At 32.4% G+C, this 23,592-nt stretch overlaps 1 protein-coding gene and 1 non-coding gene across 2 annotated transcripts; one reads left to right on the top strand and one right to left on the bottom strand.

The window, feature by feature from the left end:
- Positions 1-6,499: 6,499 nt before the first annotated feature.
- Positions 6,500-6,695, bottom strand: LOC130987238 (U2 spliceosomal RNA). The gene has a single exon (XR_009089630.1). It is a non-coding gene; the product is annotated as a U2 spliceosomal RNA (small nuclear RNA).
- A 4,539-nt stretch (positions 6,696-11,234) lies between these two features.
- LOC130986761 (pleiotropic drug resistance protein 1-like) lies at positions 11,235-23,438 on the top strand. Its single transcript, XM_057910274.1, has 22 exons — positions 11,235-11,604; positions 11,674-11,794; positions 13,526-13,614; positions 13,758-13,842; positions 13,940-14,099; positions 14,199-14,275; positions 14,355-14,408; positions 14,717-14,807; positions 14,917-15,218; positions 15,301-15,899; positions 15,979-16,139; positions 16,554-16,657; positions 16,750-16,906; positions 16,976-17,172; positions 17,255-17,587; positions 17,674-17,964; positions 18,103-18,186; positions 18,289-18,422; positions 19,029-19,256; positions 21,746-21,917; positions 22,434-22,688; positions 23,079-23,438. Exons 1-22 carry the CDS (start codon positions 11,291-11,293, stop codon positions 23,334-23,336), a joined length of 4,266 nt encoding a protein of 1,421 aa, XP_057766257.1. The 5' UTR covers positions 11,235-11,290; the 3' UTR covers positions 23,337-23,438.
- The last annotated feature ends 154 nt before the right edge of the window (positions 23,439-23,592 follow it).

Here is a 23,592-nt window from a genome sequence, read left to right as displayed (position 1 = left end):
CATCGTCACTATCCAGCAGATGACGAGAGACAATATGGTGCAATGCCATGTTGCACCTGTGGCCCGGATCCCAATCCAACAAATGTCCAATGCAACCCTGCCTGAACGTATTCTCCAGTGCTTCGCCCCCAATGTCCGGGTACCCGGGACAAATAACTGGTCTTGTAGTAAGAACTAATCTGCGTCCTGGCACGATTGAGTGTATCGGGCCTCCGATAACCAATCTATTCAATACCAAAAATATATCAATTAAAAAGCCAAAATATAATTAATTAAGAAACACCAACTAAAAATAACACAAAATTTAATAATAACATAAACGTGAAAAACATGAAAAAATGTAATTTTAAAAATTAATTCATTTGTGAAATTTTAAAAATTATTAATTCATTTTAAAAAATGTTATTATTCAAATAAATACTTATTTTATATCATACCATACACGAATTATTCAAATAAATACTTATTATATATTATACCATACACGAATTATTCAAATAAATACTTATTAAACATTTTTAATTACAATGTACAAAAGAAAAATTATTGAAATTATTGGTTGTGTATTTTATTTTAATTCGTTAGTTTCAATTTATGCACTACCCAATTCAATTCTTTGGTTGTGTATTTTATTTAAATTATTGAAATAATTTATTTATTGAAATGATTTTAAAATTAAACTAAATCAAATTATATACTAAGTAATTCACGAAAATAACATAACTAATTCAACCAAAATTACTACAATTATTTTTAATAATTCACGAAAATAATTAAACACATGTAGAGGATCTTCTCGTTACTTTCAATTTATGCACTACCCAATTCAATTCTTTGGTTGTGTATTTTATTTAAATTATTGAAATGATTTTAAAATTAAACTAAATCAAATTATATACTAAGTAATTCACGAAAATAACATAACTAATTCAACCAAAATGACTACAACAAAATAACATAAGTAATTCACGAAAATAATTAATTATTTTCATCCCAACAAAATAATTAAACATAATGACTACAACCAAAATGAATATACAACCAATAATTAATTATTTTCGTCCCAACATAAGTAAATTCCATCCCAATAATTAAACAAAATGACTACAACAAAATAACTACAACAAAATAACTACAACCAAAATGACTACAACAAAATAACATGCTTCAAACTACCCAATTCACGAACATAATAATTAAACACAAGTAATTCACGAACAAAATGACTACCCAATTCACGAACATAATTAAACACAAGTAATTCTAATTCGAATTAAACAATGTCACCAAAATAATTCACGAAAATAACATGCTTCAACTTGTTGTAGAAAATAACATCCTTATTCACGAATTTAAAATCAACGAAATAGGATACTTACTTGATTTGAAGAAGAAGCCATGGTGTATGCCTTCAAGTTGAAAAAATCGTGAATGCTCTCCTTCAAGTTCAAAAAAATTGATTCTCATTCAAACATGGGACAAACAAGAAAACAAAGCAAAAAAAAAAAATTCATTCCAATTTACCTTCGGTGTATGCAAGGCGTGAATGCTCTCCTCTCTCTCAAAAATTTCCCCGATGCTCTTTCTCCTCTCTCTCTCTCTTTCTCGGCTGCCTCTCTCTCTCACTCTCTCTCAAAAAATAAACTGATGCCGTGAATTCAAATTGGAATGCGGCTAGGTTAAAAGTTCTAATTCTTATACATGTAAATGGGCCCCTAGTCGTATTTCTTTGTCAAACAAACCTTAAATTGCCTTGTGAATTTGAGATACAGCCGTGTATATCCCCCCAATAAAGCTTCCGCGATTCTCGCCTATCTGTATAGCCGTATGAATTGTCCAATCACCCTTTAAGCTTATAATTATATAAAAAAATAGATTTTCGTGTATAAATAGAAGAAATAGTTGTAAATTAAGGGTAAAAAATACCAATATTATATAAAATGATATGAAAATTACTTTAAAAACATTTAATAACTTACCCGCCAGTACTGAGTAGCCGTCCGATGTAGCCGTGAGTAGTTTCTTACCCACGACTACGTCAGCCGGCTACAGAGTTCTAGCGGGTACTTGGTGGTAAGGTCTATTATGTTTCATTGATTCATAATATATGATTTTTTAATTTTTTTTATCCACCATTTGCTATTATTTTATGTGTTACAATATTAATTCATATTCAATCAAATAAACTAAATAAATTTAGACTTATTGAGTTTATTTTGTCAATCTCCTTTTTGTGAATTTACTGCAAAGAGATTCCCACCCTATAAAGCTGCATTGTAGCCATATGAATTGTCCAATCACCCTTTAAGATTATAATTAAAAAAAAAAAATAGGTTTTCGTGTATAAATAGAAGAAATAGTAGTAAATTAAGGGTAAAAAAATACCAATATTATATAAAATGATATGAAAAATTATTTTAAAAATATTTAATAACTTACCCGTCAGTACTGAGTAGCCGTCCGCTGTAGCCGTGAGTAGTTTCTTACCCACGGCTACGTCAGCCGGCTACAGAGTTCTAGCGGGTACTTGGTGGTAAGGTCTATTATGTTTCATTGATTCATAATATATGATTTTGTAATTTTTTTATCCACCATTTTATATTATTTTATGTGTTACAATATTAATTCATATTCAATCAAATAAACTAAATAAATTTAGACTTATTGAGTTTATTTTGTCAATCTCCTTCTCGTGAATTTACTGCAAAGAAATTCCCACCCTATAAAGCTGCATTGTACCCTTGAATTGTCCAATCACCCTTTAAGTTTATAATAATAATAAAAACTAGGTCTGTTTAAAAATTTAAAATCAAGAGTATTATGAAACTAGAAATTGTTTTAAAGCTAATGAAGTATTTACCCGCCTGTTAATCCTAGCCAGTAACAGTACCCGCCGGGATCCATTTCCAGCCGGCTACTGTTAACGGCTACGATTAACAGGCGGGTAATTGTTGTATTAGCTTCAAAAAAAAAAACTTGTTTCATAATACGCTTCATTTAATTTTTTTTCAACTTTCTTATAGATGTTTAATAACATGAAAACATGTCCTTATTTTTTCGAACTTAAGGCATTTTAGGGTTACAAATAATGACGTAAGTTTAGGGATGACAATCGGGTACGACGGGTACGGATAGTGACTATCCATACCCATACCCACGAACTAAATGGATAGTGGTTGCTACCCACGAAACTATCCATGGATATCAAATGGTATCCAAACCCGCTACCCGCGGATACCCGCTACCCGTCGGGTATCCGCGAAACCCGCTATCCGACGGGTATCCGTCACCCACTATCCGACGGATACCCACTATCCGCTGGATACCCACGAAATAGAATTTAAATATAAATTTACAACAAATTTAATAGAAAAAAAATCAACACAAATAGCATAGTTCAAATCCACAAAGAACAATGTTTAAATTCAAATTCACAAAGAACAATGTTCAAATTCATCAACTAAAATATAAAATCCAACAAAGAACAATGTCTATAATTGTTCGACAGTAGAAATAGAACCCTCTTCATTCAACTCTTCTTCTTCATCTTCAAGACAAGTCCAAAAGCTTCCATTCTTTCATTTAGCTCAGTATTAGACTTTGGGCCTTATTGTTTGGGCCTATTTTAAAATATAAAATATTAGACCATAATCTCAAAATATGTATTCACTACAAGAAAATGCGGCTCTAACGACCGAAAATTCGGTCGTTAAAACCCAAAAATCGGTCGTTAATATTATTAACGACCGATTTAACGACCGTTTTTTTCGGTCGTTGTTTGCATCGTCGCCCGAGTTTTAACGACCGTTTTTTCGGTCGTTAAATTTAACGACCGATTTTTTATTTTTAACGACCGAAATTTCGGTCGTTAAAAAGAGAAAAAAAATAAAAAATATAAATAAAAAAAATTATTTTTTTTTATTTTTTTTAAGTAACGACCGAAATTTTATTTTTAACGACCGAATTTTCGGTCGTTAAAAATTAATAAAAAAAAATAATTTTTTTTTTCGAAAAAAATAATTTTTTTTTAATCTTTGTATCCCACAAGTATTTTTAGTGTATTTCTAATGTATTTTGACCTTAATTGCATACCATTTGACGAACTTCCCAGTAGGTCACCCATCTTACTTGTGCTCTAAGTCAAGCACGCTTAACCTTGGAGTTCCTTTCAAGTAGTCATCAGTACAGAACACTCGTATTATTGATATATATAGTACCTATTAATTCATTTAAACTCTAATTCAATATAAAATAGCATTAATCATTCATAACCTTATAATATGTCGAGATAATATAAAATATCATTAAACATTTACGATAAATATACGATCGAATTTAAAATAATAAAAAATTAATATTATCGTAATTACATAAAGAAAAGAAAATATGAGTATGAAAAATAATAATCAAATATACAACAAAATCAAATATTAATAATCAATATTAATATTTGAAAAATAATTTTATTATATTAAAATAATAAAATTATTAATATTTTGAAAATAATGAATCTAATAATTTAGAAAATCTAATAAGTCTAATAATTTATTATAATAAATCTAATAATTTATTATTATTTGTAAATAATAATTAAATAATTAAATAATAAAAATAAAAATAATTTGAAAATAATAAAAAATAATTAAATATTTATATATAATCGAAAAATAATTAAATAGAAAATTAATAAAAAATAATTAAATTTGTAAAATAATTAAAAATAATATTAAATAGAAAATTAATAAAAAATAATTAAATAGAAATAGAAAAATAAAAATAAAATAATAATCGAAAAATAATAATTAATTATTTCTATAGAAAATAATAATTAAATAATAATCGAAAAATAATAATTAAATAATTAAAAATAATCTCTATAATTTGAAAATAATAATTAAATTGAAAATTAATAAAAAATAATTAAATATTTACATATAATCGAAAAATAAAAATATAAATGAAAATTAAATTTTTTTAAAATTTTAAAAATAATATTAACGACCGAATATTCGGTCGTTAATAAATAAAATAATTAAATAAATTAATTAATTAATTAAAAAAAATAAAAAAATAAATAAAAAAATAAAAAATAAATAAAAATAATTTTAACGACCGAAAAATTCGGTCTTTAAAAAAAATAATTAAAAAAAATATTTTTTTATTTTAAAAATATTAAAAAAAATAAAAAAATAATAAAAAAAATTAAAAAAAATAAAAAATAATATTAACGACCGAATATTCGGTCGTTAAAAAAATATTTTTTTTTTTTTAAAAAATAATAATTTTTTTTATTAAAAAAATATTTTTTTAATAAAAAAAAATAAAAAAAATATATTAACGACCGAATTTTCGGTCGTTAAAATAAAAAAAATAATTAAAATTAAAAAAAAATAATTTTTACGACCGAAAATTCGGTCGTTAAGAAAAATTAAATATTAAAATATTAAAATAATAATTAGCGACCGAATTTTCGGTCGTTAAAAAATAAAAAAAATAAAAAAATAAAATCGGTCGTTAAACGGTCGTAAATCGGTCGTTAAGGCCGCAAAATTAACGACCGAAAATTTCGGTCGTTAATTTCGGTCGTTAATAGCGTGTTTTCTTGTAGTGATTTAAAGCCCATATTTTATAGAATTTTTTGTGGATATTTGACGGGTAATTGACGGATAATTGACGGGTAATTGGCGGGTATTTTTCGCGGGTAAACGGGTTTCGCGGGTATGGATAGTAAGTATCCAAACTCATACCCACGAACTAAATGGATAGTGAATTGTACCCACGAAACTATCCATGGATATCAAATGGTATCCAAACCCACCCTAATGGGATCGGGTTTTCGCGGATATCCACTACCCGCGGGTAGATTGCCATCCCTACGTAAGTTAGCAAATAATGTCATTTCCTCAGATTTAGAGTCATATTTAACTACCTCTCTTACACATTTTCTTACACAAGTGTACTTGTGTAAGAACTTTTACGGAAAACGATGCAAACCTATCACCATCAATTGCAAAGTGAGTAGTTTTATAAGACATCTTATATGGGTGGGTAATTTTGTAAGATAGGTAATCAAAGTGAGTACTTTAAATTCTGTCCCTTAATATTACTACTTATTAAGTTGATAATATAGTTATTATACTCTATTTTAAATGAAATACTATTCATACTATATTTTTTTGTTTAAGTTGATAATATAGTTATTATACTCTATTTTAAATGAAATACTATTCATACTATATTTTTTTTTGTTAACGATTACTCTTAACTTATAAATAATGACATTTCAATATTTTTATATGATTTAAAATTTTTAAAAAATAAATATATCATGTGATTTAAGATGTTTGATACTTATAAATTATTCAAAATAACTTAATTAGTCATGGGGTAGTTAATGGCGGAGACGAATAAAAGAATTCATCATTTACTGTTGCTTTTTAAAAAGAATGAATTGCCACGGTAATAAAAACACGAAAGACGAATATAAACTTAGAATTGGGTGGGGTGCGCCAGGCCCATGCAATAGTGCAACGCAAGGGCGACGCGCGAAGACCCAGATAGCAAGCTACCTTGACGGGCTTTCCCCCTCAAAAAATAAATTTAATATCGTGTGGGCCGATGGCCCACATATCAGATATTAAACTGATAAGAACAGATACTACACTTGATCTTAGCCAAAAGGCCGAGAAAGGTATGCCTTATTACGCCTTGCTTCTCGATTTTTATTCTCAACCTTGGAGTGCCTGCTATCTTTCAGCTTTCGATGTGGGAATATTATCAATCTTTGTTAAGAAACCAACGCGACAGCTTAGCATATCTGGTTCATTAAATTTTTAATATATTTCTTAAATCTTTTTCTTTTTCTTAAGTATTTTTTTTCTCAACTTTTTTTTTTTTTTTTAAATTTGTTACAACCACATAAAGAAAAAAACTCACTCACACTCTAGCTCATAAGGTGACTCGAACCCTCGACCTATTGATTGGAGGAGAAGCGTCTTATCAACAGACTGCACTTGATCGTCAAAAATCAGATTGAAATATAGCCACAAATATAGGGAGCTTTTTCTCCTTTTTCCTTCTTCTTTTATCACAGACAGTTGAAGATCTCTAATTGCTACTAATATTAAGGACAAATGTAGTGCCAAAATTCACCAACTTTGAGTGAATTCTCATTTTTCTCGTAACTTTCAAATATTAATGTAAAATACATAAATTTTCAATTGAATATAATTTTTCTCATGCTCCTCTCCTAGACAACAAGCAAGATTCACCTTCTATAAATAAGGATTTTCTACACCAGTTCCAATGGCTCCACAAGAATGGAATGAGACAGTATTTCTCATTAAATGAGTGACTAAAACGACGTCGTTTTATCTATTTTATCAAACGGTGTCATTTTCAAGTAAGCAAAAGTAGCCGGAAGACTTCATCATGAAAATAATTAGACTCAATCAAAAATTTATGCAATTTACACTAATATTTGAAAGTCATGGGAAAAATGAGAATCCGTCCAAACTTAGTGGATTTTTGGCGCTATTTACCCTAATATTAACGTCTTGACGTTGTATATTCATTCATACTATAATAAAAGCCATAATTTCAATTTAAAATCAATTTTAAATTGATTTCAATTTGAAAAATAAAATTGAATGATAATTTTGTAGTTATAATATAATTAAAGATTTATTTGTAAACTTTTTTTTTCCTTTTTGTTTATCTTTTTTCTAATATTTCTTTTTAAAATTGTAAAATTTGACTAATTATAAAATATTCCTTTTAATATGCATATCAAATTAAAGATCGCGATAAGAACTTTAATTTGATACTATTTTATGTAAATATTTAATTTAAAATGTAAAAGTTATATTTATTTAAAGATTAAAAGTTTAAAAAAAAATCTCTCTCCCTCTCATTTTTTAATAAATCTATTTTTTAATTTTTTTTACCGTGAATTCTTCTTCTTCGTCTTTCTTTTTCAATATTTTTTTGAATTACTTTCTTTTTTAATATTTAGTTCAAATATATTCAGTTAAAATTAATTTTTATTATATTTATAAATAATTAAATATGATAATTGAGTTGATATTAATTTTATATAAATATAAAAATATAAAATATTTCATTTGCATTGCATGAGATGCAAATATTAATATTAATTTGTATAATACTGCAGTACATTTTAAAAACAGGAACCCATCTCAGAGAACACGAACAACTCAAAGAGCTCAGGAGGATTGCTTCCATCAACAACTATCATTTTTACACATATTATTTGTCTTCTAAAATATGTGTAATTATTACTTATTATTATAATAAAGTTAGAAAAAATTAGTTTCAACTTTTTCGTATTTGATTGAATTGCAATATATTTGACCAATTGCATGAGGTGCTTCTAATCAATAAAATAAAAAAGGGTTAATAGTCGAAAAATACACGAAGTTAATTTCACCAAATTTGTATTTTGCACATGACTTTTAAAATTAGCTCCATAATACATGAATTATTGATTTTATTGCAATTTGCACACGGCGAGAACTCCGGTTATGATTAACGTTGACCGGCAATGACGTGGACTATTATTTAGTGTACGTGGTAATACGCGTGACATTTTTAAAGATCTGACAATACACGTGTCATAAAAAAAATGTCACTTTCTCAAAAATCACAACTGCGTCTCCTCTCTTTCCTCAAACTTCTCCACCGCCGCCGACCGATATGGAAGAACAATGAATGACCACCGCCTTCGTCGATGCGGTCTGAGTCCGGCAAATGTCGCCCCCTCAGGAGAACCAACAACAGGGAAAAGCTAGCAAACATTGCCAGGTCGCGTTGCTCCCCCCTCTTCTTTCTCTTCTTGACAGGGAAAAGAAAGAAAACAAACTACTCTTCTAGATCTATCTTCAGAGAACAACGAAGCCAACTATTTCTTTCTCTAATTCTTACTAAGGGGCAGGGAATTCTTACTTATTTGTCTACTTTACTTGACTGATTGGTAGACTAGTTCGAGCTTTCCTACTAGCTAATTCGAGTTTAGGGATAACTGATTTGAGTTGCCCTTCATAAAATGGACAAAAAGATGACAACAACAAAACCCAACTCAGTGGCGGCGGATCTGGAACCCTCCGCAGTTTGTTGTCCACTGCACCGCCGCCTTTCTCCTTTTTACCACTCAATGGCGGCGGATTTGAAACCTAACTCTGAAATTTCGTGAACAGTGGTGGTGGAACGTGGCGATTGGAGACAAGGCCGCGCTGTGTGGCGCGGTGGAGATGGAGGTGGTGCTCGACATCTGGAAAAGGCGGCAGATCTGGGGCGCTGGCCTCAGCGGTGGTGGTGGCAAGGTGCGGCGGCGGGGTGAGGTCGGCGTCCCCTCGCCTTTGACGCTCCTCGCCGATGGCGAGCTATAAAACTGTTGCTCAAACCTTTTCGTGAATATCAGTCGGCCCTTTTCGTGAATATCAGTCGGCCCGGTAGGACGTCGATATGTGAGTTCCCGGAATTGTTGTTAATGGTCGGGAGAGAGAGAGGGGTCAGGGAGAGAGGGATGGGTCAGATTTGTTGTTTTTTTTATTATTATTTAAAAAAGCTTGACAAAACGACGTCGTTTTACATGGCCGGCGGTTAGTCCACGTATGCAATTTTCGGCTGCCACGTCAATTACGCTTAAGGTGATGGTCAACGCGTTTGCAATTTACAATGAAATTAAAATGTGATGTATTATGAGGTTAATTTTGAAGGTTATGTGCAATTTGTAAATTCGGCGATAGTTCGTGTATTTTTTTGACTATTAATCCAATAAAAAATATACGCAAATTCTTGGGTGAGGTTGACCTCACCCTATGAGACGGGTCGGGTCGGGTCGGAGCGCGGGTTTGACGGGTCGGGGCGCGGGTTTGACGGGTCGGGTGGGTTTTGGGCGCGGGTCTGGGATACCAGAAATAAAGTATACATTCTCATTAATAAAAGTAACAATTATTGTGAACAAATGTAATACTTTAGAAACATTACATTTCATCATATCAATAGTTACTTTTCCTCAAGACAATGATTATTTGAATTATTATTTGAATTATTTCATCATATCAATAGTTACTTTTCCTCAAGACAATAATTACTTGAATTATTATTTAATTTTTTTTCTATATTCTATTTATTTTCTCCGTTATTCAAAGTAATTGTTATTATAATGAAAAGTAATTATTGATATGCAGAAATGTAATGTTTTGAAATTATTACATTTGTTCACAATAATTGTTACTTTTATTAATGATAATGTGTACTTTATCCCAAACCCGTGTCCAAACCCGACCCGACCCGCGCCCCGACCCGACCCGACCCGTCTCACCCCATGAGGTTGACCTCACCCAAGACCAACTCAAAAATATATGCTGAAGAAATCCGAATATATCTGCCGTAACGTTCCGACAGTAGAGCCAAATGCGATCCCCTATAGACAAGGCCGCCCAATTTACACATAAAACGACATTGACTAAACAATTTGCACTTATATAAAAAATTAAAATCATTCCTCCAAACTAAATATATGCTAATTTGTCGTTCCCACTAGCATCAACTAAATTGAACCGCTTTTAAATAATGATTGATTGATTACTCATTCTATTTTATATTATTAAAGACCTATCAGCATATATAGATTTATTCTATTTCTAAATAAAATGCTGCTCAAATTCCTTCAATAGGGAAAATGGATTTGAATTCGAATTTAATTTTAATTTTTCGTGTTTTCTTATATAGGCCACTTTTTAATGAGTTCGAATTCTCTATCCCATCAATTTTTGTGTCTCATTCATGTCACGCTATTATTTATTACATAAAAATAAGAATTATTATAATTTAATGAACCTTTAATCCAAGATTCAGTACAAGAAGTTAAAGCTTAAAATATCCTAGCAATGAAATAATTAATCAACCTTAAATAATCAATTATTAACTAAAAATTTAAGATTTAAATGCTAATAAGAGATAATTATAAACTTTAATTGGATAACGAATCCTAATTCAATTTATTTTTTTTTTTTTTTTTTTTTGAAGAAAATCCTAATTCAATTTATTAATAACTGCATAATTAATTTAAAACACGAGAAAAAAACAACACGCAAACAAGACACCAGAAAGTGGTGATAGAGGATTCCAAGTGCTTTTCAACCAATATTATAGATTTTCATTTCTTGCAATACAGTAGTTTTTATTTGATATCGCACACTCTCTATATATACAGATACGTATATATCGCAATGATAGTAAAAGTGAAAAGTTTTGAAGGCAAAGAATGGAAGAAGGTAGCAGAAACAGCAGCGGGCGTCGGAACATGTGGAGGAACGCCGCCGGGTCGGAGATATTTTCGTGGTCGAGTCGTGAACGGGACGACGAAGAGGCGCTGATCTGGGCAGCGCTGGAGAGACTCCCGACGCGTGCGCGTATAAGGAAAGGCGTCTACTCGGAAGAGAAAGGCGGCGATGCCAGAGAGGTTGATGTGATGAATCTTGGATTCGCAGAGAGGAAAAATCTTATTGATAGGCTGCTCGACATTGCACACCAAGACAATGAGGTGTTTCTGCTCAAGATGAAACGTCGTATCGACAGGTAACATAATTCGATTTATAAAATGATCGACGGTGGAATTGAAAATGAGGGATATGATGATGTATGTAGGGTTGGCATTAATCTTCCGACTGTTGAAGTTCGGTTCGAGAAGATGAGTGTTGATGCTCTAACTTATGTGGGCACCAGAGCACTCCCAACACTACCCAACTTCGCAGCTAATACCTTCGAGGTACCTCATTCTCATTGCCTCTTTTCATATTTTAATATAGGAAAAGTATCACATTAATTTATCAAAAATCTTAAGATATTCATTTTCGCCTCTCAAATAGTATTAATATAGTTAACCGGATATTAATTGCGATACAAAATGATTCTTACCACCGCAAACATCCACATTCGGGCCATGCCATATCCTTTTTTATAAATTTATTTATTCATATTTCACAGTGAAATTGGACGAGCCACGTACATAATTGGAAAATGAACCTTGAAACAATTTTTATGAGTTATCAGTAACTCACAACTTTAGTTAATATTTTTGATAATTCAAGATATTTTTATAAATTATTGATAATTCATGATTTAATTGATATTTTTAGTTATCCATAACATTTTTTTGATAAAATAAAATAATATATATGGGATTACAAGTGATATTTTCTCTTTCAATATAAGACGAAACCAATTGCTAGTATTTATTTACCATTATTTAATACATCGATTGGAATACTACTGGAAATAATATTTATACTTAAATAGTATATTCCATCCGTCTCACGAATCTTGACACGTTTTCCTTATTGGGCCGTCCCACGAATTTTGACACATTTCTAAATAAGTATCTTCTCTCTCTTACTTTATCACTTTTATACTTTATTAATTACACACTTAAAACACTAATCTATAATTCCTTAATTCCAATGCCGAAATCAAACGTGTCAAGATTCGTGGGACGAAGGGAGTACTATAATTTACAAATAGAGTTTTGTTGTGATTAATTATGTTTTGCATCCTCAACTTTTAGTGTTTGTCAAAAAATATCCACAACGTTACGAATACTTTTACTTCAAAAACCCTTAATTATATATAAAAACAAAAATATTAATTTATATCCCGATTAACATAATTTGGTGACGGGAGGATGAGTCAACCTCACCAACAAAACAATATCGTTTCACTTTTCTTTTCTTTTTTTCATTCCACCTAATCACACTCTAATTTTCATAGAGAAACCTGATCTCTCCCTTCCCTCTATCTCGTCCCCCTCTCCCCCTTTCTCTCTCTCTTCAGCTCATAGCAAATTAGAGAAGAGGCAAACAAGATAGAGGGGAGTGAGAGAATGAATTTCTTTTTGCAAATTAGAGTGTGGTTATGTGAAATTTTTATTTATTTATCTATAAAATGATAAATTGTTTAGTTGATAATTAGAAAAAAGTCTACCTCAATTAAACTATAATCCATCTGAGAATCCGTCGACCTGGCTCATCATTTCATCGTCAGATTAGCGGTACATAAATAAAATTTCCCCAAAGTTTGAGGACTTTTGAAGTGAAAACGTTGTTGGGATATTTTCTAAAGAAAGGCTGAATGTTTAGGCAACAAAATATGATTGACCATGCAATTTAAAAAAAAAAATGATTGACCATGCATTTAATTTTTTTAACTAATTTTTATATGTAACATGTATGAATGTAGCTAAATTATATTATACCTAAAGGATGTAACAAGATCTATGACTCTTCTCTTGACGTCACTAAAATCATGTTACTACTAGAGAATTTTATTTTAATGCTTGGAATTGCTATTGTTGCACCTGTGCATGAATTGGAAATTAAAACTGAAATTTGGGACTAAAATTGAATATGAAATGAGCACGGGAGAAAAAGTAATCTTTTGTACATTCCAAATATTATTATATTTCCATATAAACTAACTATATATGAGCCATGAACTCTTGAAGGGTTTATTGACTAAGCTACATATTCTACCGAGTCGAAAGAAACCACTATCAGTTCTTCATGATCTGAATGGCATCATCAGAGCCGGAAGGTATTATTTCAAATCCACACATTACATTAATTTAGAATACTAATTGGTATTATGTTGCTCATTTTGATGAAATAATTTACCATTTTCTCTATCTTAATTTCATGTGGCTTTTTAATCAGTTCCTAGCTATTTTGTTTCTACAGAATGACTCTACTTTTAGGACCACCCACTTCGGGAAAAACAACGTTGCTAACAGCACTAGCAGGAAAACTTGATCAAGATTTACAAGTAAGGACGTACATATGATATGGGGACTATGATTAATTAAAAATAGAAAACCCGATTCAAAATAAATAATACCTAACAAGTTCCTAATCGTGTGCAGTTAAGGGGAAAAATAACGTACAACGGTCACGAGATGGATGAGTTCATACCACAACGGACATCAGCTTATATCGGACAGCAGGACCTTCACTTGGGAGAATTAACAGTCAGAGAAACACTAGCTTACTCTGCTCGCTGTCAAGGCGTTGGAACTGCTTATGGTAATAACTGTTTTTGTTTTTGCATGTTGAGATTTGGTAAATTTTACGTGCGAATTCTAATGCTTTTTTTAATCAACGTGAATTCTTGAAAATCTGCAGAGATGCTAGCTGAATTACTGAGGAGGGAGAAAGAAGCCAACATCAAACCAGATCCTGATCTTGACATTTTCATGAAGGTGATATGATGATGTGCACGTGCTCATTAATTTTCATTTTGGTGTTTGTGTATTAATATGAATGGTTTTGGCCTTGTAGGCGGCCTCCATTCAGGGGCAGGAGGTCAGTGTGATGACAGATTACATTATGAAGGTAATCAATAACTCAAATCTTAAATCACATTTGTTCAAAATAACACAACATTTCTCTAAATTAATTTACAATTTTTACATGATATATATCTGAAACAATGAAACAATGAAACAATGTCGCGTTTTAGTACACATCGATCAAATTTTGTACTACGAAACAAGAAGCCAAAAGTGGGATAACGGATCATGTAACACAAATGTCCTAAAAAATCACGAGAAACTAAATTTGCAAAGATTCTGTTATTTTCGGCAGCTAATTAACGTGTGCGCATCTCTTTTGTTTAAGTTTTTAATTGAAGCCATTTGCAGATATTGGGACTAGAAATATGTGCTGATACCATCGTCGGAAATGAATTGTTTCGAGGAATATCCGGAGGAGAAAAGAAAAGAGTGACAATAGGTAACTTGAATATAAAAAAATCTCCGCAAATATTGAAAATTACGAGAAATGTAGCATTTGAGAGATTAAACATGAATAGTAGTAATAATTTTGTTTAATGCGATATAAGGGGAAATGCTGGTGGGACCAGCCAGGGCGTTGTTCATGGATGAGATATCGACTGGTTTGGACAGCTCCACCACCTTCGAAATCGTGAATTCAGTGAAACAATTTGTCCACATTCTTAGAGGGACTGCAGTCATCTCTCTGCTGCAGCCTGCACCCGAGACTTTTCAACTCTTCGACGACATAATTCTCTTGTCTGATGGAAGGATTGTGTACCAAGGCCCTCGCCACAACGTCGTCGAATTTTTCGAGAGCTTGGGCTTCAGATGTCCCCACAGAAAAGGAGTCGCAGACTTTCTTCAAGAAGTAAATTTTTTCTCAACTTCAACTTCCCTCAATTTCTAGTCACATGCACTATCACTAACATATATATCCTTTTGTTTTGTAGGTAACATCAAGGAAAGATCAAGAGCAGTATTGGGCGCGTAGAGACGAGCCTTATAGGTTCGTCTCTGTGGATGAATTCTCTGAAGCATTTTGGTCGTTTCACGTTGGAAGAGAAATAGGGGATCACTTATCTGTCCCTTTCGACAAGGCTAAGAGCCACCCTGCAGCTCTAACGATTCACAAATACGGCCTCACCCAAATCCAAGTTTTGAAAGCTAACATATCTCGGGAATTTCTCATTATGAAGAGGAATTCACCTGTCTACATATTCAGAATGATCCAGCTTCTTGTGATGGCGACCATATCATCCACTATATTTCTACGTACCGAAATGGAGAAGAAAACAGTAACGGACGGGGGGATTTACATGGGCGCTCTGTTCTTCACACTGATTGTAGTAATGTTCAATGGATTTTCAGACATGGCACTTAGTATACTGAGGCTGCCTGTGTTCTACAAGCAACGCGATCTTCTCTTCTTCCCCGTCTGGTCCTACTCTCTGCCTGCTTGGATATTGAGGATTCCCATCTCCTTTCTTGATGTTGCCATTTGGGCTCTCACTACTTATTACAGCATTGGCTTTGATTCTGATGCAACAAGGTTATGGAATCATAAAATCATTCATGATCAAGTAGTAATCATATTAAATTTTGATCTAAATTGTTATATTAATTTGCAGGTTTTTCAAGTACTGGTTCGTTCTAGTATGGGCCAATCAGATGGCTTCTGCCATGTTTAGATTGATGGGGTCTTTGGCAAGAAACATGACCGTTGCCAATTCATTTGGAACCTGCTCCTTAGTTACTGTTTTCGTCTTGGCCGGATTTATTGTGTCAAGAGGTAAATATTTTTTATCCAGAATATCTGCAAGTTTTTAATGGATTATTGCCAAAAATTAAAACAAAAAAAACTATATATACCATTTGGACCCATTTTTTATTTTAAACACAAATCCTTAAAATAATAAGTGTATTTCCTAATTTCTATCGGGATTCAACACATAGTTCGAAAACAATATTGTATCATTTGTATGGTAATAGACTTTTTTATATTACTCCTTCCGTGTTTTGGGCCATTTGAAGTGGGACTTTTGGGCCATTTGAAGTGGGATGGAGGGAGTAATAGTTAATTTTTTTTTTGTCCACGGGAGTTCTACGTGCACCCGACACGTAGCTTACCAAAGTTGCGACACGGACTCATTGATCGCTTGACCCGTAGTTTATTTGTGTTTGTTGTTTTCATGATTGAAATCAGATAAAATAAAAAAATGGTGGATATGGGGCTACTGGTCGTCGCCTATGATGTACGGGCAGAATGCTATAGCAGTGAATGAATTTCTCGGAAAGAGTTGGAATCATGTAAGTCAGTTTTATATTAAATATAAATAATGTTATCCTGCAATACCTAGTGTAAAGCCGCAGATTGGATAATGGTTGTTGGTTGATGACAGATTAGTTCAAGCTCCGGAGAGGCATTAGGCGTAACAATCTTAAAGTCACGTGGGCTTTTCCCAGAAGCATATTGGTACTGGATTGGAGTTGGAGCTCTTGTTGGATATGTTTTTCTATTCAATTTCTTGGAAACAATGGCTCTTACATACCTTAACCGTAAGCCCGCATTATATACTTACAATGTCCAAATCAGTTATTAAGGAATTAATTCTTGATATGATGCAGCATTTGGGAAACCTCAACCAGTTCTGTCTCAACAAGCATTGGCAGAAAGGAATGCAGTGAAAAATACTGAGCCGTCGGATCGTCCGACAGCCTCAAATGAGGAGGCGAATCCGAGTAAAAAGAGAGGCATGGTCTTACCATTTCAGCCCCATTCAATTACTTTTCAAGATATCCACTACTCTGTTGATATGCCACAGGTATATATGTACATCTAATTATATGTAAAAATATGTATTTGGTATATACATTTATAATATATAGGTGTTGCGATGGTGACAGGAAATGAAAGGTCATGGAGTTGCAGAGGATAAACTGGAGCTTCTAAAAGGCATCAATGGTGCATTGAGACCAGGTGTTTTGACAGCTCTGATGGGAGTGACGGGGGCCGGGAAGACGACGTTGATGGACGTGCTGTCGGGGAGGAAGACAACGGGTTATATCAGCGGAACAATCACCATATCAGGACACCCGAAGAAGCAAGAAACATTCGCCAGAATAGCAGGCTACTGCGAGCAAACTGACATCCACTCTCCTCATCTTACCATATATGACTCCTTGTTGTATTCCGCCTGCCTCCGTCTGCCACCGGAGGTCGACTCTGCAACGCGAAAGGTCATATTTATATCTCCCCTGCATTCCTCGGGATTTGTCTTTTAATTCTCTGACTTTGTATTAACAAATGAATGAAATATATATAGATGTTCATAGAAGAAGTTATGGAGCTTGTTGAGCTTAGTGAAATAAGGGATGGGCTAGTAGGGTTGCCCGGTGTAAATGGTCTTTCGCCGGAGCAACGAAAGAGGCTAACCGTGGCGGTGGAGCTCGTGGCCAACCCTTCCATCATCTTCATGGATGAGCCAACATCAGGGCTCGATGCTAGAGCTGCTGCAATTGTTATGAGAGCTGTTAGGAACACCGTCGATACAGGAAGAACTGTCGTCTGCACCATTCATCAACCAAGCATCCACATTTTCGATTCATTTGATGAGGTAATTCAAAATTATATTATTCTATCACTTCCAATCCTTAGTCCCAATAACTTCCTTTTTTCAATAATTTTTATTATAACAAATATTGTTAGAATATAGTTAATGAACCATGGTCACCATTTATGCTGCTCAATTCAGTTAATGCTGCTCAAACGGGGAGGCGAAGAGATATTCGTAGGTCCATTGGGGCGGCATAGTTCTCTGCTAATCCAATATTTTGAGGTGACGAGAAATTTCTTGATAATATATAAGTAAATTTCCTAACTAATAGTTTAGCTGGTATATTCATTATTGATAAACAAGTCTTAAACTATTTTTGTATAGGAAATTGATGGAGTTGTTAGAATCAAAGATGGTTACAATCCTGCTACATGGATGTTGGAGGTAACTTCAATGGCGCAAGAAGCTGCTTTTGGTGTTGATTTTGCTCAACTCTACAAGAGCTCAGAATTATATAGGTAAAGTAAAACTACATATGTCAAAATTTGAGACATGTTTTGTTCAATAGTGAAACATGAAAAAAAAGAGTTGAAAGTAGCAAAAACATCCTTAATGTTTACAATGAATAACAACCAACTCCTTTTCATTATATTCTGTACAACTTGCTCCCTATAGTTTTTCAAATTAGGCAAGATCGCCCAAAGAACTAACGGGTCTTCCAATACCGTTGATGAAACTCCGAATTTTTCTTTTCTTTTTCTTTTTCTTTTTCTTTTTCTGAATCCTGAATGCTTTTTTCAGTCGTGGCCTCACCCAAAAAAAAGGGGGGATAAGGAGCAAGTTAATTGAAAAAAATAACAATTGGAGCTAGTTATTTTTCACTATAAATGTTAGGAGTGTTTTTGCTATTTATTAACTAAAAAAAAAGTACACAGCATATATGAATGCACGGTGTATCCACCCTAATTAAATTATAATTGTGAGTAATAAATCCTAACTGAACATTTATTATTAATTCTAATTGTGCATTAAAGGTGATGAACCCTAGTACATGTACTAAACATTGAGACGCAGATAAGTTTTTGGCAAAATCTAAACTTACATATTAATTATTGTTTAATCAGGAGAAATAAAGCATTGATCGCAGAGCTGAGCAAAGCGATTCCAGGATCGAAAGATGTCCATTTCGGTGGTCGTTATTCACAATCATTGTTGAAGCAGTGCAAAGCATGCCTGTGGAAACAACAACTCTCATACTCGAGGAATCCGCCTTACATTGCTGTCAGACTTATGTTCACAACCTTCATCGCCCTAATGCTCGGGACCATATTTTGGGATCTTGGCTCCAAAAGGTATGTACGTATATATATACGCTAATACGCACAACCTCGAATTTCAATTTATAATTTACAATTACAACAATAATAAACCTAGGTCATTTGATATAATATAGGTAAGACGCAATTTTAATTTTTAGGGCATGCATTTGATAGGTTAGTAATTACTATAAAAAATTGAAAATTGCTAAATAACTGACCAACTATAACTCAATTTGTAATTTCAACATCATATCGATATTTTTAAAAGTTGGCAATTACAAATTTACATATATATAAAATTCATATCATTTTGTTTTGCAATTGAAACTCAATTTTTTTTTGTGATCTTCTCCGATGAAATTCTCCATCATTACTCAATAATACATCAAAAGGTTCATCTTAATTTTCAATAACATTAAAATCCATAAATTAATTGCATTTTATTTTGACAAAAAAAGTCCGTAACGTGATTGTATGTCAAACTCAACTTGCATGTCGGGATCTCCTTCAATAGCTCGATTCAATGCCAAAAAAGTATAGATAGAGTCAGGGACGGAGCTAGGAATTTAGTTCGGGGGGACTGAACCTGTACGGGGGTTCGGGGGCGGTAGCCCCCGAGAAATTTTTTTTGGGCATTCAGTATATTTAAGGTATTTTTTTTATTAAAATATGAGCATAATACTAATAATAACGAACAATATTTTCATAGATTATATAGTTTCAATATATCACAAAACTTTTTTTGAAAATTTTGTATATTTAAGACATTTTTTATTAAAAGGCAAGCATAATAATAATAATAACAAACAACATGTCCATAAATTATATATTTTCTATATACTACAAATTAGTTTCAATACATTATAATTTTTTTTACCATTTCATACATATTAGGCATTTTTTATTAAAAGATAAGTATAATAGTAATAATAACAAACAATATTTCATAGATTATATAGTTTTAAATAACAAAATTATCCTTAAATTAAGTATATATGAGAGAATATAATAACCAAATACTCTTTTATAAAATAAAATTATTTTATAATAGGTATAAACATATATCTATATATATATTTAAAAAAAAAAAACTCAAAATTTGGGAGGGGGATCTAGCCCCCCCAGCCCCCTGGCTCCGTCCCTGGATAGAGTATTACTTTCTCTTAGGGGTGTTCGCGGGCCGAAAACTGCAGGTTCCAGGCCAGAACCGGCGGTTGCGATTCACCAGAAGGGTGAACAATAACTGGCCCGTTTAATCTCTCTAGCAGGCTGGTTTTGGGCCCTGAGCTGGCGATTCCGGGTCAGGCCGAAAATCAGCAATTCAAGGGCTGAATCGGCTATTTTTTTATGTATTATGTATATTTTTTCTTATTAAATTACATTATTTAATACATTACATGTAACAAGATTGTTGAAAAAACTATAAATGAAATAAATTATATTAACACCTAAAATGTAATAAAATTTGTATTTTTATTAAATTTAAAGTAAAAAATTATAATATAAACTGAATGTAGAAAAAATAAAAAAGAACTAAAAAACCAAAAAATCGCCGGTTTTGGAAGAATTAACCAGCGATGTGGCTCAATAGTTAATGCCGGTTCACGATTCCAAAAAATCAGGCCCGTAATCAGTTCGCCTCCTTTGCTGGTTTCGGTTCTGATTCAGGCTCGTGGTCAACGGCCCGAGCCAAAACAGTTGACCCCGGGCTGGAACCGCCAAGCCCGGTTCCAACTGGACATCCCTACTTTCTCCCTCCCTTTAATCTTGACTTTTTTTGGGGGGTTATCCCAAAAAAGATTGGCTTGTTTCCTTATAGGGTAATTACATTACATTAAATATGTCGGGTATACTTTTAAATAATGATGTTTATACATATTTATGCTACAGTTATATACTTTAATTTTTTTTTTTTTTTTTTTTTTTTTTTTTGAACAAATATATACTTTTAATTAATGCTGTCGAAAGGAAACAAGTCAAATATAATAGAACGAAGAAAATATTTAATAGCCAACTTCTAAAAGTGATGTCAAATTGCAAAATGAGTCATATATAGTTCATGATTTGTTTGGTAGTTTTCCCACAAAATAAAAGAATTAAAATGTGGTGTTATAACTGCTCCTCCCTTCGTCCCTCATAAATATGCATAGGTGCAGCTTTTAGCACGAATTTTATTGAAAAATTGTTTAGAGTATTGATAGTGGATATATAAAATTGTTTAGAGTATTGTTCACATTAAAGGTGTGTTTGCTTTGAGGTATAAGGAAGGGATAAACTTCATTTACCACCTTATACCTCGTTTGGTTTGATGTAATCAAAAATTTCGACGGATGATATAAATTTTCGAGCAGCACATTTTCCCTTGAAAGAAGGATAGTTTTATACCTAAGGGAGGGTACGTAGTACTTATAATTTTATACCACCTTGACAAGATATAAAAAATGTACGTGGTCTTGATAAATTTATACCTCATTATGTTATTTCCAAAATTAATCCATATATGGGTGGAATTTTGACATCAGGGAAAAGTCATTAGACATCTTCAATGCTATGGGATCAATGTATGCTGCCGTACTATTTCTTGGAGTACAAAACGCTGCATCGGTGCAACCAGTCGTCGCCGTTGAAAGAACTGTCTTTTACAGGGAAAGAGCTGCCGGAATGTATTCAGCTCTACCATATGCTTTCGGACAGGTGCTAACTTTAATTTTCCTCATTTTTTCTATAAAATTTTTCTATCATTATTGTTATTATATAGTTTAATTTCTTCATATAAATTTTAATACAATTAATTATATTTTGTGACTTTCTATGTTTTTTGAAAAAATATCTTCAATTCATGTTTTTACTTTAAAACTCACAATTCAAAAAAAGTTTGATTTATAACCCTGCATTACAGAGTCTGGTGACGGAATGATAAATCATCTTGTCAAACTCTTTTTTTAGCTAATTAAGCATCAAACTACGTATCATCCACCTAAGAATCCGACAAAATAATTCATCATTACATAGCCTAATTTTGTAATGCAATGTATAAATTGAATTTATTTTTCAAAGTTGAAGGTTTTTAATATATGAAAAACTGAGTTAATGACGTCTATCAAAAAATTAGGATGGACGACAGAAAATATGATTAATTCAATTTTATATGTCCATAATATTCTATAGATTTTATTTATTGGAAAAATCATAATTTTGTATGGAATGCAGGTTGTGGTGGAAGTTCCCCATATCTTGAGCCAAACACTTATATACGGCGTTATAGTATATGCGATGATTGGATTTGAGTGGAGCGCGGTGAAGTTCTTTTGGTACATTTTCTTCACATATTTCACGTTGCTGTATTTCACATTGTATGGGATGATGGCAGTCGCCGTTACACCTAACCACAATATCGCTGCCATTGTCTCATCCGCCTTCTATGGCATATGGAACATCTTCTCAGGATTTATCATTCCTAAATCAGTAAGTTCATTCCACTCATAAACAAGTTTTTATAATAGATTTTTGTGTTACTTTTTTGGTAAATTTAAGAGGTAAGTCACTTTAGGGTTCATTTCTAATTACTAATTTAAACTAGATCTTGTTCATTATTTAATTAATTCGTTTACAAAGGGAGTTGGTCCTTTCATATTGCCTTTTTATATCAAGATTAAATTTAACTTATAGTATATAATTAGTAGACAGAGTACTTTAATGCTAGTTTACATGATTTACAATAAGTAAAGCCTTATAAGGTTTTAAATTATATATTAATTAATGCAAAATCATAATTGTGTTAAAATATACATCATCCATCCTACTTCACGTGATCACCTATTTCATTTTTGTCACTCTTTTGTGTGTTGATGACAGAGAATTCCAATATGGTGGCGATGGTACTATTATTTATGTCCAATAGCATGGACGTTGTATGGATTAGTGGCTTCACAATTCGGAGACATTGAGGATGTGTTGGAGACCAATCAAACAGTGGAGCAATTTATAAGAGAGTATTATGGATTTGAACATGATTTTGTAGGATACGTCGCCCTTATTGTAGCTGGGATAGCTCTGCTTTTTGGCTTCATTTTTGCCTTCTCCATAAGGGTTTTTAACTTCCAGACAAGGTGAAACTCCTTTATTCAACATGTAATTGAACACCGACCAACACCCTATTTTGTATATGATTGTATGAACATGTACACTTAGATGTGACAAGTATTTTTCCTCAAAGTTGTGTTTGCTTTGACGTACAAGAAAAATATAAAGTTTATATATATACCACCTTATCACTACAACAAAAAATGTTTTTTCGGACACCAAGACCTAGGCTTATTGGATTGGGGCTTATTGAAACGGCTTCCACTGCTACACCGTGACGATGGAG

This window comes from Salvia miltiorrhiza, chromosome 5 (assembly GCF_028751815.1).
Source record: "Salvia miltiorrhiza cultivar Shanhuang (shh) chromosome 5, IMPLAD_Smil_shh, whole genome shotgun sequence".
Classification (NCBI taxonomy): domain Eukaryota; kingdom Viridiplantae; phylum Streptophyta; class Magnoliopsida; order Lamiales; family Lamiaceae; genus Salvia; species Salvia miltiorrhiza.
This window is presented reverse-complemented; position numbering and strand designations above follow the sequence as displayed.

What these genes read in the sequence shown, in the direction of transcription:
- LOC130986761 (XM_057910274.1), top strand. Translation starts at nt 11,291, where the DNA reads ATGGAAGAAGGTAGCAGAAACAGCAGCGGGCGTCGGAACATGTGGAGG. An exon ending in ATGAAACGTCGTATCGACAG is followed by an intron (nt 11,605 to 11,673) that starts GTAACATAATTC and finishes TGATGTATGTAG; the next exon opens with GGTTGGCATTAATCTTCCGA. An exon ending in ACTCTGTTGATATGCCACAG is followed by an intron (nt 17,173 to 17,254) that starts GTATATATGTAC and finishes CGATGGTGACAG; the next exon opens with GAAATGAAAGGTCATGGAGT.